The 19,847-nt window shown below is 35.4% G+C and overlaps 1 protein-coding gene across 1 annotated transcript in view; it reads right to left on the bottom strand.

The window, feature by feature from the left end:
• Positions 1-19,847, bottom strand: part of LOC150107459 (F-box only protein 9) — a 310,233-nt gene that overhangs the window by 135,548 nt on the left and 154,838 nt on the right. Inside the window, exons 9-10 of the mRNA XM_090392105.1 lie at positions 15,708-15,769; positions 396-481 (exon numbers count right to left, since the gene is read on the bottom strand). Coding sequence (XP_090248231.1) covers positions 396-481; positions 15,708-15,769 — 148 coding nt within the window. The remainder of the gene's footprint in view (positions 1-395; positions 482-15,707; positions 15,770-19,847) is intronic.

Below are 19,847 nucleotides of genomic sequence, written 5' to 3'. Positions count from 1 at the left end.
TACTACAATCTGTAGACCGTGTTTTTATCGAAACCGTGTTGTATAAGTACTGCGTTGAACAAGGGTTACTACAATTTGTAGACTGTGTTATATCGAAACCATGTTATACGAGGGTTACCATATTTACAAATGGAGTAATTACAGAAATATGTTATGAGCTACATATCCCCAGATATGTAGTTCATAACATGTATAATAAATGACCACAGATAAGATGTTCAACAATGCAGGATGCAGAAATATTTATCTAAGCTTAGTTAAAAGTATAAATTATGAAATAATAAGTATTTCTCAATTTTTAAACTTATTTTATGAATAATTCTAAAAATACTGAAATTACTTATGACTGTGAATCAATACATCTTTTAGAATTTTTTTAAATTTAAAAATACTACCATTGAAAGAAAGATGAGGTCTGTAAAGAAACATCTCTCGCCAGGAACCATATTTATTTGGTGTCCCACAGTTAACTCCCCAAATCCTATAAAACCAAAACAATAATAATTTAATTGTCATATAATTTATTATACGACACTTCAAAATTGAATATATTATTAAATGGGCATTTTTATGGCATTCCAAGACTCAACATGAGAAGCATACATTGATCTTTCATTTTGGATCACCATTATTCATATAGGTTACTCATTGACAATGCACTCGTGAAATCAGATAAACCATTCCATTCAGTCATCACAAAAAAATCCATAAAAGGTGTTAAAAGCTTATAGACACCAAATTAAAGTAATAAAACTAATATGTATATAATTTATATAAGATGATATACACTGATACTTCACAAAAACTTAATAAGACCAGGGATGATACTTGATGAATCTTATAAAATCGGCATAAGTCTACATGGCTCAAGCAGATTATGAATGTGACCAAAATAGTGACTGCACTTGTTGATGAAATGAGGACAGTCGATTAAAATATGAATGATGGTTAGTCCAGTACCACACCACTCACACATAGGTATCATCACACCTCAGTAGAAAGCAGTGCATAAGGTGGCTATGACCTATGTGAAGCCAAGCAAGAATAACTTCCTCCTTAGGGTTCCTACTAGAATGCCGCAATTTGATTTCAGGCTTGATTTGATTGGAGCTTATTAATGATAACTCTCTCTCTCACACACACACACAAATCCACTCTAACTACTATGTTGGAGTGAAGCAATACTGCTCAAGTGAAGCCAGCAACTGCTCAACATCCACAGTCCAAATGCAAACCCACCAAACCTGCTCCTCTTCTACTTTTCCCTCTATAGCTGGCTCTCACTACACCAAACTTCTAAAGATCACAGAAACAGTTACTTATGGTAACTAGTTAGCTGCCTTTGATTAGGACTTTCTAGTGGTTTGTTATATTGAGTAATTTTTTTAGTGATGTTTGCTTAGTAAGAGATGATTATACCACTGTTCTCTAGAAGAGCCAGACTTAACAAATGTTTTCCAAGAACTATAACCTAGAACTATTCAAAAAGAACATCAACAGATTACATCTCTTTTAATACTACATGCAATGGCACTAATGTATTATAATTCAACAACCTTTCATATGTATGTGTGGTGGAGGAGATTGACATATCAAAAAAAAAAAAAAAAATGAAAATGAAAGAAAGAAAAATTTAAACCTTAAAATAATTTATGCATAATTAACATGCTCATATAACTATCAGGCTATAATATCCTGCAATTTATGCATAATTAACATGCTCATATAACTATCAGGCTATAATATCCTGCAATTTATGCATAATTAACATGCTCATATAACTATCAGGCTATAATATCCTGCAATTTATGCATAATTAACATGCTCATATAACTATCAGGCTATAATATCCTGCAATGTGACAGATAAGAATATTCGGGTTCTTAAGAGGTTCACTGAAAGTTTGTTGTAGGGAAGGTGAAAAGATATAGCTATCTCCCATATGTCAATGCCACACACTTTGGAGGGAATTTGTTTCAAATAGTCAATCATGAAGAAAACAATTTTTTTTTTCTCAAATTCACTAGCGATTTATTTTTATATCATGACAAGTATTTTTTTAGCCCTACAGCTTCACTATATTGAGCATCTACTAAATGAATATTATTCATTTTATATATATATATATATATATATATATATATATATATATATATATATATATATATATATATATATATATATATATATATTAGCTCCACACATGAGAGGTCCCAAGACTAATGACACAGCAACACTGTGTATAGGCAGGTGATTAGGAGGAAGAAAGAAATTTGTTGATGTGTATTTTTTTTTTTTTGAAGACCTGAAGGTTTATAATCATTGGGGAAAACTGTATGGGAAAGACTGTTCCAAACAGTACAGTGAATGGAATGAAGGCAGAGGATAAGAAGTGGTTCAATTTATTTATTTATTTATTTCATATCCAAACACAGTAGTACAGTAGTAAGTAAGTGGTACAACATGATTCACACCAAATTAGGATACATTACAATGAGATCAGTTTAGATTTGGTAGGTGAATTATACAGGGAAATAATAATTAAATATGAAAAAAGGAAACTATACATAATTTATATACAATAGATATGGTCAGATATTCCTCCAGTATCTTGCACAATCAACTGCTCTTTCTGTGCAGAATATAAGGTCCTCTTTTGTGCAAGTTGATGGAAGAAAGGGGAAAGCAAGGTGTTCCATGGACTGGATTGTCCCATGCCCACAATTGTCTGGGCCAGTGAGGTAGCCCCATTTGATGAGGTTTTGTTTGTAGCGTCTTGTTCGTTCGCAGTCTGTTGAGGCTTTTCCAAATATTCCAGTGCAAGTGGGCACTACGTGGAAGATGTTCGGCTATTGGAATGCCAGTATTATTTTCAGGATACAATGCAAGACATTGTTGAAGTCTTATCTCTGGGAGGTTTTTAGGTGGTTCAACAGTTGCCAGGAAGCTATGTCGAGATCTTAGTCTTTGGGGCACTGCAGTCTGGCCGAATAGTGGGTGGCATTCGTCATTCATTTATCTGCTTCTTTCATCAGCTGAGAATGCAGATCTTCGAATTGAAGGGGGTGCAATGCCAGCCAAAGTATACAGGTCTTTTAGTGGTGTTGGTTTCAGGCATCCTGTAATTAAGCGGCAGCTTTCATGCAATGCTGGATCAAGTTTTTCAGCATGGCAGGATCTGGACCATACTGGGCAGGCATATTCAGCAGAAGAATAGCAAAGGGCCAAGGCAGAAGATCTCAGTGTGTTACGGTCTGCACCCCATTTGGAGGAGGTAAGCTTTCATAATATATTGTTTCTTGCATTCACTTTTGCCTTTGTTTTTCCTATGTGGGTTTTATATGAGAGGTGCGATCGAGAGTCACACTGAGGTAGATTGGGTTCCAGGAATGTTCTATTATAGAGCCTTCACAAGAAATCTGTAGCTTCCTGTTTGCTTCCTTGATGTTAAGGTGGAAAAGGCCAGTCTGGGTTTTCAAGGGGTTTGGTTTTAGTTGATTGCTGGTACAGTATGTGGTTAGACTATTTAAGGCAAGTGCTAGAGTAGTTTCAATGGACTTGAAATTTTTTGATTGGGTAGCTATGGCAAGGTCATCAGCATAGATAAAATTTCTAGTTCTTGGAAAGATGGGGGGGATCACTGACGTAGATGTTGAAAAGTAATGGTGATAACACACTTCCCTGGGGGAGGCCATTTTTTTGGAGGTGCCAGCGGCTCTTCCTACCCCAAGGTCCACATAAAAGCATCTGTTTTCCAAGAGTGATTGGATCAGGAGGACAAGGCAATAGTCTCTACTTATTCTGTATATTTTATTTCTGAGTGCGAGATGGTTTATGGTATCATATGCTGCAGTTAGGTCTACAAAGACTGCTCCTGTTCCTAGTTTTTGCTCATAAACATTTTCTATATATTGAGTGAGGCTGAGAATTTGAGGTAGTTCAATGAGTTTGTAGTTAGACTTTAAATGGATGTTGACTAGCAGCTGCTTGTGTTTGTATATGATTAGAGGAAAGCAGAGGAATGGTAGTAGTAGGCAGTTCAGTGGAGCAGCACTGAAATACATATAGAAGAGGCATAATACAGCAACAAAGTATTTGGAAAGTGAGCAACTGGAGGAAGTCAGTGGAGGAGGGGTCATCTCCCCCCCCCCACTGACTTCATCTAGAAGGTTGGATGCATGAGCTTTATAAAGGATCAAGGAGCTGAGCAGGAGAGTAGTACTGTTGGAAACAAAAAAGAATTCCAAGCTTTTTTAGAGGATGAAGAGGCTATGGATGTGATATTTTCTCTTACTGAGTTACTTCTCACATATAATCTGTTCTAAAATAATATCAGGTTGGCAAGAAGAGCATTGTCAAAAGTGAGAGAGAGGGGCATGGTCTTTCTTCCAGGAAATGAAACAGGATTGTATTTTCAAGACATTAACATTTACCAGGTTGTCCTCACCCCATTTAAGAACTACAAGGAGATCAGCATTTTAAGCATTGGTAAAAGAAGATCTTGAAATGTGAATTACCTGAGCACTACAAGATTTTGAAAATGAAATAGGAAGTTCAATCCATTTAAAAAGGGAAGGAGGAATACTATAAGAGGGTAGCTTGGCAAGAAAGCCACAATACCAAACTTAATCAAATGTCAAGAGTAACTACCTGAGATTCTCCAAACATTTCCAAGACATATGTCCAAAAGTGAATGAGGCTGAAAGTAAGCCTAAGGTCAGAGTAATAGTCTGATGGATGTTTGGGAACACGGTGGATGAAAGCTTTCTTCCAAGCTGCTGAATAGATGCCAGATAATATGACAGTTGAAACGATGATGATACAAGATAAATGTGAGTTCTAGAGTACAACTGAAAGAATGCCATCAAGAGAAGGAAACTTACTGATATCAAGGCTAGTCAGAATTTTTCTGACGTCCTTTCTGCCAAACTTTCAGAGGAAGCACGCCATGGATGGTTAGTGGAATGGAGGAAGGAAATCTGCCTTGATCATTTACATGCGAGTTGCAAGGAAAAAAAAACTGATGCCAAGAGATATTACCACTGTACCATTAGAATGTATGAGAGAGAGGTGGAAACATGGAAAACAGAAGTTGCATCGCGCAGTTTTGGTGAAGGACCAGAAGGCTCAATTGTCATTTGGATAGGAGACTAAGCTTAGTGCTTTTGTTCCTTACAATGTCTTCTTTGGAATTGCTGATGATTTTTTGTGGACATTGTTATGAGCTGTAAGCTTGGTGAGAGGTTGAAGTTTTGACTGGAGCCAATGGGCATAATTTTTTGGATTGAATTGCTTTTTTACAAATGTTGGAGAACCAGAGTTTGAATAAAAGTCAAGGATTTTGAGTGGAGTGGGGAATAAAGGCACTCATCCCAGTGAGAATTTTCTCTGTTCAGAGCACATGCTAGGATCAGAAAAGAGGAAGCATTAATCAGAACATGGGAACAAGGTGCAGAAGTCCCAAAGGTCATCCCAATTGGCACTGTCGTAGTACAAGAGGATATGAGGCTAAGAATGACTGGAAGAAAGACAATCTGTAGAAATGGAGACATGGACAGTTATGGTCAGACTTGCTAAGAGGAGAGCTAACATCATCAGTGTATCTGGAGAATGATTAGGATTATCTAGCATTCTGATGGGTGAGTGAACAATTTGAGTTAACTCATTAATGACAGCAAAAACTTTGGCTTCTTTTCAAGCTTAGTCTGTAAAGTTGGAGAAGGGGGGGGAGAACCGTTATAAATTGTGGACATTGAAATTCACCAAGGAAGATTACCTCACAGTTCAGGTAACGTACACTGTATATGATTGACTTTCAGAGATAGCCAGTCAAATAGGTCAGTGAAGTTTTCTGAATTAGGAGAACAGAACAGGTAGCAAATGAAAGCAGAAAAAAGCAAGGTAAGGTAATTGTGAGCCAAAGCAGATCACATAAAGGGGATTCCAGGTCTGATAACCTTTGCAAGGGAATTAGACCTAACAAATGCACAAGTCTTGCCCTTCCTACAAAAAACATTGTGGAAGATGTAATGAGTAAAGTAAAGATGTGAGATGCTGTTGCAGTGGATGCCAGTTGTAGCTCTGAATAACATATAGGGTTTGGATGTCTGTAGTAAGTGGTGCACATCTTTGATATTAGAATTAAGACCTCTGATGTAAGTAAAGTCAATCACTAAGTTTCTTTTTATTGCACTGTCTGAGATGGAATTCTGAGATTTTGTTTGTTTTTTGAAGTATATTTTTTTTTGCAAAATTTTGAAGCGTTTTTGATATTTTTAGAGATTTTATAGTGGTTTTTGTGGGGGATTTTTTATAACTGCAGTGACTGGAATTTTTTGCACTTTATCAATTATAATAGATGCTATTCTATGCTCCTTCTATTCTATATATCATCCAATATCATGAGATCTTATATATTAGTCAACCCACCACTTACTTTAATCTTCTTCTCTTCAAGGATTAGGCATTTGCTGTTCTGGCTTCACTGGTTTTTCCCATCTTGCCGCTGGTCTTCCTTTCTCTCTCTCTCTCTCTCTTGTCATAAAGACTTCTCATTATATAAAAATAAATCACTGTAATGAATTTGAGGGGGGGGGGGATTGATGAATCTGATAAAATCTGCCTAAGTGTACATGGCTCAAGCAAATTATGAATGTGACTAAATTAGTGACTGCACTGGTTGATGAAACGAGGATATTCAATTAAATTATGAATGATGGTTAGTCCAGTACCACACACCACTCACACGTAGGTGTCATCACTTCTCAGCAGAAAGCAGTGTGTGAGTGGCTATGATCTATGTGACGCCAAGCAAGAATAACTTCCTCTTCAGGGTCCCTACCAGAATGCCGCAATTTGATTACAGGCTTGATCTATCCACTTCTTTTGGTAACCAATATCTTTTCATCCTAAATAGAGGTTCTTTCCATTTCTCTCTCTATATTCCTTGATCTTTTCATTTTTGTTATAAATATCTAGGTCTTTTCTGATGTTCTCATTTCTTATGTGGTCCAATTTTGATCTAACTTTAATAATTCATCCAAATCTTGATTTTCCTCTGGGTCTTTTTTCTACTATCCCAGGAAAACCCATGTTTTGCTAATCTTTCCTCTCCCATTCTGTTTAAGGAACACCATACTAACTTAGAATATCTATCACACAATTCCTGAATGCTAACCATGTCAAGTACCTTTCTAACTCCTCATTTTAAATATGATTCTGCCATTGATGCCATCTCCTGACCCTCCTAGATTAGTTCACTCTTGAAATTGTTCTTAGAACTATCATACGTATAGTCTACTGGCTTTGATCAAATGCTTTACTTTTATCCCAACTCTCAGATCCATAACTTACAATCAGTTTCAAGTGTATGAGTGGCTATGTACACTGCTCTATGGCATTTAGGACTAATTTCTCTCTCATTCCATATAAATTTATTCATTTGACTTTCTATCATATCATCTTTGATAAGTCTGCTATTTATTTCCATATTTATTTTGCTATCTTCACTAAAAAATTGTGCCTAAATAGCTGAAACAAGACAATGTTGAAACTGATTGTATTGATTGTTCAACTCCAACTTAGAATAGCTATGCTGACACAATTCCTGAATGCTTCAAGATGCAGTTGATGTTTCTGCCTATTTTCATAGTTGTTGTCTTGGTTTTTCATCTATTTTCATCTTGGCTCTTTATCAGGAAATTTATTATGTAAAGCTGTTATTCAATTTAGTAAGCAAACTTTTACATTATTTGTTTAGGATTGAGATTACACACTTATTTGCATAAAGTAAAGATACGAGATTAACATCAAATTTCATCAGATTTAATTCCATTTTCCTTCTTAATGCAATCCATATAGATGATAAACAATAGTACAGATAATGTGTGCTCTTACACCTAATTTAACACGTTCACTGCCACGCTACTTCGGCAAACAATTTCACTTCTTCAAGGTCAGTACGGTAATCTCGTTGCCTGCAGTAAGCGTCATACGAGTATACTCGTAGTTGGCTTGTGTAGAGCATATACTATTTATGAGAATACACAGTTTTGATGCTAGCTCCACAAGCCAAGCATTTTCACTTCTTCAAGGTCAGTACAGTAATCTCGTTACCGGCGGTAAGCGCCATACGAGTATACTCGTAATTGGCAGCGAATGTGTTAACATTCAACCATCTTCTTGTACCGCCTTCAATTCTAACTGCTGACAGAGAACTCAAATATAGATGTGCATTGATTGATATAATGTATCATTTACACTACATACAATGGTGTCCAAAAGCTAATGACAAACTACATTTTTATCTGTATATGCAAAAATTTTTCATGACTACAGCCAAATGTGGACATAAATTTATTGCAAGCATACTAATAAATTGTATTACACAAAAAAAGTGTTACAAATTAAATTGCAATATGTTTTTGGTAAAACTTACAAATTTCCTAAGGACATGTTAAGGAATTAATGTACAATGTTTACAGAAAACTATGTAGAGAGACATTTCAGTATGACATATGTCCACTCCAAACTATAATGCAGCTCTCAAAATGACGTACCATGCTTAACACCAAGTGATATGGGAGCTCCTGAGGCAAACTGGCCCACCTCCATCAGAGCAAGAATAAGGCCTTGTTTGTCTTCAGGAGCAAAATTTAGAGCAGCAATGCATTTTCCAAATGTGTCCCAAATGTGTTCTATGGGTTGAAATCTGGGGAACATACTTGCCACTTGATTTGATTAATATCCTCAAGTCTCCAGAAGTATCTCAACTACTCCTGTACAATGTCATATGGCATTGTCATCCATAAAAATTAATTCTTCACTTACAAATGTGGGATTGTTCCATCATGTAACAATCCCTCATGATGTTGAAGAACTTCATTGCAATATTGTTTACCAGTCATAGTCCATTTTTCCAGCACTTGCAGCTTGGTGTGTCCATTAAGCATAATGCCCTCCCTCCCAACACACACACCATGACCCCAGCACCACCATATCTATCCATTTCAAGAACATTCTCGCAATGGTAAGCAGTACCACTTTCACGCCCAATTAAGTGTCATCTAGAATTGGAGGAAAGACTAAAACGACTCTCATCTATAAAGAGTACCTTAGCCCACTGGTATCTTGCCCAATTTTTATGGATACAACACCACTGAAAATGTGCTCTATGATGAGCTGTTGATAAAGGGACACAGGCTACAGGCCTTTGGATGCATAGGCCTACTTGTCACAGACGTCTTGCCACGGTTTGTCCAGATATTTACATACCTGTGCTTGAACGGAGCCAACTTGCAAGCTGACCTGCTATGGTGCATCGATTATGTTTTGCTGTTATAACCAAAAATCTGGCTTCATGGTTGAGCGAGGGCAACTTCTTAGTAAACCTCAATAACACATGCCATCGGTTTCACATAGCACTGTATAATTAATACAATGCTATGTGTATTAATATATGTATTAATTTATATTAATATATAAAACCTATGCGAGATTCCAAACTCTATGGTAAAATCAGTAATTCTGCGGCCTTCAAGCTTTCCAATAATTTGTCCCTGCATGAAATAATCTAGATGATGTCTTTGACATTACAAAACATTCAAGTTTGCAACTTTATTCCTTCAGATGATGTAGATATTTTATAAGATGGTTTAAATAAATTGGCAGTGTGGGCAAAGGACAATGGTAGTCAATTCAATGTTGTAAAATGTAAGGTAATGCACTTGGTATAAAATGATTACAAACTTTTGTACCATACTGATGGTACAAGTTTACAGGAAACTGATGATGTTAGGAATCTGGGGGTGATGGTGGATAGAGATTTGAAATTCAGAGGATATACTGCAAGGAGTTGGAGAAATAGCTCAGAGGATTACTTGGATGCTGAAGAGCACACTGAAAAGTAAAGATAGGAAGGTTATTACCCATCTTCATAAAGCTATGATTCAGTCGCATGTTCACAGATTTGATCACTTGCATTTCTTAGGGGATCAGGAGGTATTGGAGAGGATTCAGAGATGAGTGACCAAGTTGGTGATGGGTCTGCAGAATGTTCCTTATGAGGATGGATTGAGGGTGTGTAGGTTGCAAAATTTAGCTGACAGGAGGAGGAGGAGGAAGAGAAGGGGATATGATAGAAACTTATAAGTAACTAAAGGGATTCTATAAGATTTACACAGAAGAAATATTTCAATACATGGGGAGTAGCGGGAAAACAAGGGGTCACACTTGGAAGCTAAGAGTGTGGTTAGTAAGGGTGTACTGACCAGATTCTTTACTTGGAGAGTGGTAAATGAGTGGAATGAGTTGCCAGAAGTGGTTGTGAGTAACCCAACAGTGAATAGATTTGAGGAGATGTATGATAGGTATTGTGTTATGGATAGAGTAGGTCTCTTGCGATGAGTCTTTTGAATTCATGGAGTGCCCATATAAATAATAATAATAATAATAATTCTTATCAAAGTTCTCCCTTGGCTTTTGTTCAGCTTCTTTTATGCACTGTTTTACTTTCCTACATTTTTCTCTGTTCTCTTGGAACACATGCTGATTTACTTGCTAGGAACTTTCGATATGCTTTTTTTTTTTTTTTAATCATGACTACCTATTTCACTTCCTCAGTCCACCATAGAGTTCTGATTTTTCTATCCTTGCAGTACATGTTTCCATATCTGAATCAATTAATGTTTTCTTCATGAATCTGCAAAGTTTGATTCTTGTCTTCAAACTCTTTCATTTTTTCTTGAATGCTATTTGTATATTTGAGTCTACAGTGCACCCCTGTAAGCAGCTTGATTTTGATTCCTTCAAAAACTTTCTTATAAGCTTTTCTTTTCTTCTCAATGTGATAATCGATTTTAGTCTGATCAAGCCTAAATGGTAATCACTTCGTCTTTTATAGCAGCTGAGAGTCGATGAGATTTTTTTCTTATTTCTTGTGTCTTCTCTCAATGTGAATTTTTGCACATCTTTATGTGAAACATGACATTAATAATGATAGTCCACATCCTGAACAGAAATCCAGCAGGCACTTACTAAAATAAAGAGTCAAAAGTCTTCATTTTGGTGGTTATTAAATCAAGCGAATATTAAATCCAGCATTATTTCAAAGCCGAATGCAGAAACTATGAAAGTTTCATATGACATTTGACCAGAGAGCTTATGAGAATACACTCACCAGCATTTACGAGTTGTCCTGCTGCGGACCTTATAGAAAACATGATTGCTTGCCCAAGCATCCATAATGTTTCTGCCTGGTCTCCGAGGAGAACCAACCAGTTCGAAACAGCTGTCAGGTCGGTGAAACCTTATCAAAATGGACCAATAGAAGGAAATGCAAAAACGATGAAACTTTCATCGTTTTTGCATTTCTTTCTTGATTTATATATTTTTGCATCACCAAAATGAAACCTTCTGGCTCTTTATTTTAGTAAATACTTAACACCCCAACCGAGAGTTGGTGCAAAAAATATTTACTTACAAAAAATACACCTCTCCAACACTTCGAGTTCCTTAGTACTGAATGAGAGTTTTTTCTCTCTTAAGGTTTCTGCCTGGTCTCTGAGGAGAACCAACCTGTTCGAAACAGCTGTCAGGTCAGTGAAACCTTATCAAAATGGACCAAGAGAAGGCGAATATATGAACGCTTGGGCAAACGATCATGTTTTCTATAAGGTCTGTGCTAGGGTGAATCGTAAATGCCAGTGAGTGTATTCCCATAAGCTCTCTCTCTGTTCAAATTTCATACGAAACTTTCATAGTTTCTGCATTCAGTTTGAAATAATGCTTGATTTATTAATAATGCTTGATTTATAAAGACCTACGATTATTATTATTAGTGCTGCTCCTTTCTCCAAATTTCCCCAGTGACTTGAAAAATTCAGCAACTAGAAAATTCCTCCACTTCTTTCTTATTAGACCTTCTGTGGGACCAGGCACAAATAAGCCTCCTCCTCAAATTCCCATTATGATGTTCGGCCATATCATTCTGCTTGATACTGCTTGCCATTCAATAAGCATAATCTTCATATTTAGTGTTGAATGCTATAACAACACCTTCCTTTTCCACTTAACATTATTGCATGCATATAACATATTATAATGATTATTTAGAAGAATCTCACTTTCTTCTTCTTTTTTTTTTTTTGCCTTCTTTCTTTCTTTTGGCAGCACCAATTATGTCACCCTAGTACTTCTCTAGTTCTTCAGCTAATTCCACTTCTTTTCCACTGATGCCTCTTATGTTGATGATGCCAAGCTTGAATTCTGTGGATGATGATTTTTTCACTGTTCATTGTGGTTCCCTGGTGAAAACAGTGGCGATGATATTGCTTAACTGGGTGAAGCCTGAGCTTGTATGAAATTCCATCTTGTCATACCATCATTTTGTATTTTGGGTTAGGCTATTAAGAATACAATTTAGTCAGCTAAATCTCAAATTGCCAGCCCATCCTCATTCATTCAGTGTCCAAGTAGATAACTATTAATGGGAGTGCACCTAAAGAAGGTGACAACTGGATATTGAAAATTCATAGATGAGCCAATAATCTGGGATTTAAATGACCAAATTTTGTTCTTAGTGGCTGAAACAGAAATAGAAAACGGTGGTACAATATGATGGAATTTATGCCAACTAATTTCTTTCTTCTAGGTCAGATGCTCTGCTCAGTCCTCCACTTTTCTTAAAAGGCTATGTGGAAGCAGCCTTAGTTATCTAGCTTTCAGCCTTAAGTGATCCCTTTATATATATATATATATATATATATATATATATATATATATATATCACTACAAAAAATATATCCTTCACAGAATCACAAGTATCTATTCCAATCTGCTTGGAAGTACAAGATCAAATTGACATTTTTTGTATTTCATTATATAAAAAGCAAAGTAACAAGCAATGATTTACGTTCTCGGTATATAAATGCATAATGATAATAGTAGTAGAATGCCCTTACAAATAAATATGTTTTCTGTGAATAAATAGTTGAAGAGAGTCATTTCAGTGATAATTTCAGATGGAGAGAAATTTTCAGCTGATTTACTCTCATAATTAGCAATAATGACAAATCAGCAAAAGTTGACTTGTTACAGTGATAATGTTGAATTTCTAGTATGATAAGCTGCATGCTATGTTTCATTTATTTTTAAACTTTATACATTAGTTAATAGAAAAATGAGAAAAGCATTGCCTTAAATATATGAACTATAAATTCCAAAAGAATTTATTACCTTTTATTTTTTAAGCAAATTATGCAAACATTACCAAACAATGGAGGGGAGGAGGGAGATGCTGAAATGGATATGCAATTCTTGAAGATTAATAACATTAAAACACTTAATTTTAAAGTCTACATATCTGCCTGATTAAAGAGAATAATTTCTGTTTTTTATTATTAATAAAAAATTAAAATATGATAGTTTCATTGTACAAGGGTGGTGCAAAAACTGACGTATCTTACTACTGACCTATTAGTATCTCTGGAGTGGTAGTGAAGATTTTAGAGAAGTTGGTAAGAACTCGCATACAGAAATGGGTAGACAAATATGCTATACTCTGCAAGGAACTGCATGGGTTTACTAAAGGAAGATCATGTTTTAGCAATTTGCTCATATTTTATAACAATGTTCCAGCCGAGTTGGATAAAGGGAATGGATACACTATGATAACGTTGGATTTTTCTAAGGCATTTGATAGCATACCACACGAAAGGCTGTTGTATAAACTGGTGAATATGGGATTGGAATATAAACTCTTGACTTTGATCAGGAGATGGTTGACAGATAGATATCAAAAAGTGGTATACAGTGGGTGTGAATCTGCCAAATTTAAGGTGACCAGTGATGTACCTCAGGATTCAGTCCTTGGGCCATTATTGTTCAATATATATGCATTAATAACATCAGGAAGGATCTAACATCAGATGTGCAATTGTTTGCCGATGATGTGAAGATAGGTAGGGCAATCAGGGATGCTATTGATATTCAACAATTACAAAATGATTTGAATAGAGTGGAAATTTGGGCAAACAAAAATGGGTAGCGATTTAATGTTAGTAAGTGTAAAGTTATGCATTTTGGCATGATTAGAGTTCCAGTGGCATATTATATTAGTGGGGTTATGCTACAAGAAAATGAGGAGGCAAGGGATCTTGGCATATTGGTGGATAGGAATTAAAGTTCAAAGGTCACATAGCAAAAGTTGGAAATACAACTCAGAGGATAATTGTAATATAAAAGCAAATCTTGACATGTAAGGATAAGGAAGTCATTTTTGCCTCTTTATAAGGTTTTGATAAGACCCCACCTAGATTATTGTGACAAGATTTGGTCTCCCGGTTCCAAGAGGATAAAGAAGCTGTGGAAAGAGTGCAAAAAAGAGTTACAAAGATTATATCTGGATTATGGGATTTAGATTATGAGAACAGATTGTAAGCATGCAGATTGCAGACTGGTTAACAGGAGAAAGGGGGGGGGGTATGATTGAGGTCTATAAACGTTTGAATGGGTGTTATAGGATATCAACTGATGAAATTTTTCATTATATAGAAGGTGGGGAAAGAACACGGGGGCATCTATGGAAGTTAAATTTATTTGCAGTCAAGAAAGAAGTAAGAGCTAGGTTTTTCTCCCAGAGAGCAGTGAGTGAGTGGAATAATTTGCCCTTACAGGTAATGAGTGCATCTAGTGTGATTTAATTTAAGGGAAGGTATGATAGCTGGTTTGGGTGATTTATAGCCTCCCTCGATGAGCCCTTGACTTCCTGGAAGTCTCGGATAATAATAATAATTAATTTCTATACATGACGAGTTATAATTTTAAAATATGAAATATCTGAAGCATCTCAGATATTGCACTATGTGCCACACATGACAACAACATATTTTACCATGTGTAACATATACTACATTATCAGTACTTAAATCTTTAATATTTTCTCATTTCTGAGCTCAGGTGACCACATCTAAAGGTTTAAGAACCAGTAATGCATAGATGTGATCACGAGCTTCTCAGAAATGAGGAAATAGTAGCGAGAATCCAGAGTCGAGTGTCTAAGATGGTGGGTGGTCAGCTGAATATTCCCTACAACAGCATACTGAAAGTTTGTGCATCGCAGAAGTTAATGTTGATATGTGGGAAAGAGGGAATATGATAGAAATGTTTTATGCATAGGAAATTTTTCAGCACTTGCCTAGAACAAGGCTTGGGCCAGAAAAATGAAACTGAGTAAGTATGTAGTGAGTAAGGTCAACATTTTTCACTTGGAGAGTGGCGAATGAATGGTATTGGTTGTCAGAGTCTGTCGTGAATGCTTTGTCAGTGAGTGCAATGAGAAATGAGATAGATACTTGTGTGGATAGTGCAGGTCTCTTGCAATGAGTCTGCGGTTGTCCCATGTAGTAATAGTAATAAGAAAAAAAATCATCCAGCATTATTTCATTGTAAAAAAAAAACTAGTATGACATTTATTTTTATTTATTAGTTTTCTTGATTCAGAAGAAAAACACACTAACATGTTCAAAAATATAATTATATATCTACAGCATTACACAACATAAGATCCAATAAGAATTGAGCAAATTATTGCTAATCACGAAAAGAGAATTTTCACTTTTGCTAAGATTATCTATTAACATTTTCAGACATACTACTTAACAAAAAAACAATTTATCTACTATCTAACAAACAAAAAATCAATTACTGACCTTAGACATGCTAACCTCCATATCTCAGGATCACGAGAACATAAGTAGAAACCTCGGCATACCTAAAGCAAAATGTAATAGAAAAATTCCATAATATTAAAAGGCATATCCAAAAACCACATAAAGCTGATCTGTTGTTACATTAATTTTGATGAATCTTATTTACAGACCCAAATATCTTGAAATATGTTTGCAAGTTATTTAGAAAAAAACAAGTTTTAATATATATATATATATATATATATATATATATATATATGTAAATAAGTTTTTTTACCTTGGGAATAATGTATATTAGGGTTACCAAGTAATTTTATAAACTTGGTTATTTTACTCCTAATCCCAAGTAAGCAAACAGTTAAGTTTGTGCCTGAACGTAATTCAAGTCTAAAGGTGATGCAACACAGGGCAACTCACTGGTAAAGGTGGGTAAAGCTCTGATCACTATTCTTAGTATTTTCCATAATGTAAAGCACATCTCACTAAGAGATGTATAGTGCAACACATGAGATGTGCTTTACATTATGGAAAATACTAAAAATAGTGATCAGAGCTTTACCCACCTTTACAATGAGTTGCCCTGGTGTTGCACCACCTTTAGACTTGAACTATGTTCAGGTGCAAACTTAACTGTTTGCTTACTTGGGATTAGGAGTAAAATAACCAAGTTTATAAAATTACTTGGTAACCCTAATATATATATATATATATATATATATATATATATATATATATATATACACACACACACACACTAGAGGGGGGACCCCCTAGCGCCTACGGTGCCCCCCCCTCCCCGAGTTCCGGGCTGGTAAGACAAAAAACGTGACATAAAAAACGTTTCAAATTTCGGCTTATCTTTTTATATATAGAGAGTAGATATATATATATATATATATATATATATATATATATATATATATATATATATATTACATAAATTCCACTATATGCTACATTTATCATCAATTCTTGATCATGTATTCTCAAAGGGTATAAAGAATTCTAAGATAGCACCAAATAATTAAGTTTTATCAGTTTATGTTATCAAATAGAGTGATCAACAAACATGCAATTTACTTTCTTGTGGCCGAAATGTCTAAGAAAATGACTTTTATCTCCTGTATTACAAGTTTCAGGAGATAAATTTATGTACACATTAGAAACTATACCCTCTCTTGGTGTTTAAACAGGAGAATGGAAAGTCACTGTTAAGTAAGTTAACTATTAAGTTTATATATTGCACTTTGAGCTTGTTTCAGAAGTGAACAAGCTCAAAGTGCAATATATCAATGAGAGATCATTTTCAAAATGTCTAAAATTTCAAAGGGAAATACTGTATGTTGCTTGTACATAAAATAACAATGGTTATTTTATGTGCAAACTTTTTTTTCTTCATCTTACCAGATATTATTTTGTTTAATAATATCTGGTAAGATGAAGCTTCTTAGCTCTTTTTCCTGAATAAATCTGAACTTCACAACAAATCTCAGATTATGCATTTAAAGTACTCTTTATCTGATTTAATCAATATCCATAAACCGAAAACCAATGTAGCTACAATGTATACTAGAGCACACATTTCTAAGGCAATAGTAGAGATATTAAAATTCCTCTCCTCAACTCTAAATTTATGTTTAAGTCCACAAAGAGGTCCAAAAAAAAAAAAAAAAATCTTATCTGGAAAGTTCCTAGATAACCAGCATATGCTCTAAGCAAACACAGAGAAAAATGTATGCAAGTTATGTGTGAAAGTAGCCATGAGGAAAATTTCAATGAAGGAAAAAGATACTTCACAAAGGAATCGAATTTCATAAGTGTAACATCAAAATGAAAGATAAAAATATCCTGAATGAGGAATACTTTTACCATCATCATCAAATTCCTGATATGTACCCTCAAGGGATGTACAGGGACAGTACCACATGAAAAGTTTACATCATTATTAACTTCCAAGTAACCTCCTATAGTCCTGACAGATAAATTGCTCTGTTATCTGTCAGGACTATAATATTATCTTATATTTGTCTTCTAAGACAAAGACACTTATGCTGCATTAAGTTCAGGAGGAAGCGTGAAGCCATGGCATAAAAACCTGCAAGGGAAGGATGTTAATAGTGCATGGAAGATAGTAAACAGACATCTAGAGGAAGCAATATCAAATGGTATACCTAAGGTCAGGAGGGTTAATCAAGTAGGAGTTAAATAGTAGTGTCATTAAGCATAAGCTGCAGAAAACAAAAATGATGTGGAACATATATAAGGAGAAAGATGATATATAAGGAGAGAGGATGACCAGCAAGCTCATGAACAGCAAAAGAATCAGGCAAGAAAGGTGAGTGACCAGCCAGGTGAGGAAGATAAAATCAGATTATGAGAGGAATCGAGCCAAGCAGACCAAGGGAAATCCCAATAAGCTTAATGAATGCTGATGGCGACAAAGTGACAGAAGCTGATAAAATAGTTGAGTTACTGAGTGACTACTTTGCAAGGGTATATCATCCATGTGAAGTTACTTCTGGGACAGAGACTGATGTGGAACAGAGGTGTATGAATTGGAGGTTATTAGGATATTGCAGAATCTCAATGTAAATATGTGGGATATTAGCTCACATTTTACAAGAATGTGCAAGGGAGCTTGGTAATGGCTCTAACTGGGCTCTTTAAGTCTCAGCTCTGGTACAGTTTCAAGGGAGTAGAAAAAAAGGCAAAATAATTCCTTTGCATAAGGGAAGTTCTATGACTGCAGTAGCAAATTATAGACCAATCAGTATCTCAGTAGTGGTGGTAAAAGTACTTGAAATTGGTCAAAAAGAGAATTCAAGAATGGGTAGATAAAAATATGATACTCTATGAGGGACAACATGGCTTCGTGAAGGGTTGGTCATGCCTTAGTAATTTACTAATCTTTTATAATAGAGTGACAGCTCAGTTGGATAAAGGAAATGGCTACACGATGATTCTGTTGGATTCTGAAGGCATCTGACAGAATACCACATCAAACTCTATTACACAAATCAGAAGATATGGGAATGGATATGAGGATGGCTGATGGATAGATATCAAAAAAAGAGGTATATGAAGGAGCAGAATCCAGGAGAATGTGAGTGAGTAGAGGTGTGCCACAAGGTTCTGTGTTAAGATCATTACTGTTTAATTTGTACATAAATGACACAAGTAATCTGAATGGATTTATATTCAACCTGATATATTCAGTTGTTTGGCAATGATGCAAAACTAGGTAGAGTAACGGTTAATCAAGCCGATGTGGACAGCTTGCAGGATGATTTAAATAGGTATGGGCAAAAGATAATGGGTATCAGTTTAATGTGAAGAAATGTAAATTATGCATTTTGGATAAATCGATTACAAGCTGTGTACCACACTGATGGCACTTTATTCCAAGAAATAGATGAGGCTAGGGATTTGGAGGTGGCAGTAGACAGAGAGATGAAGTTTAGAAGGGATACTGCTGAAGTTGCCAAGGTAAGAGGGCAATTCTATATATTTCTATGTGACTCAATAGTTACTTGGCTAATGAAGAATACACTAACAAGTAGAGATAAGGAAGTTATTATTCCTCTTTATAAAGTCATGATACATGCATATGTGGATTACTGTTCCTGGGTCTGGCCTCTGGAGTTCCTTGATGAGAAAGTGGTAGTGGAGAGGATTCAGAGGCAAGTGACCAAGATGGTGAATAATCTGTGGAATGCAGCCTATTAGGACATAGTTGAGAGTGTGTGGATTGCAGAAGTTGGTTGATAGTTGAAAAAGAGATGATATGATAGAAACATTTTACTTAAAAGGATTTCATAAGATTGATGCAGGGAAAACATTTCAGTACTAGATGTGACATAACAAGAGGTTATCCATCTACGTTGATTAAAGTGTTATTACTAGGTGTGCAAGGACTAGATTTTTTGCTTGGAGAAAGTTTGAATGAATGGAATGGGTTGCCAGTCAGCTGGCATTGTCTTGTTAATAGTCACAGGGAAATATGATAGATTGTATGGATAGTTTGGGTCTTCCCAGAAGAGTCTTCAGACTCCAATAATAATAATAACATTGTGTTAGTAATGACTAGTCCATATCCTGTGCAGAAATCCAAAAGGTACTTACTATTATTATTATAAGCCT

This window comes from Typopeltis vanoorti, chromosome 4, assembly GCF_054136105.1.
Source record: "Typopeltis vanoorti isolate ZY-2024b chromosome 4, IOZ_Tvanoo_1.0, whole genome shotgun sequence".
Classification (NCBI taxonomy): domain Eukaryota; kingdom Metazoa; phylum Arthropoda; class Arachnida; order Uropygi; family Thelyphonidae; genus Typopeltis; species Typopeltis vanoorti.
This window is presented reverse-complemented; position numbering and strand designations above follow the sequence as displayed.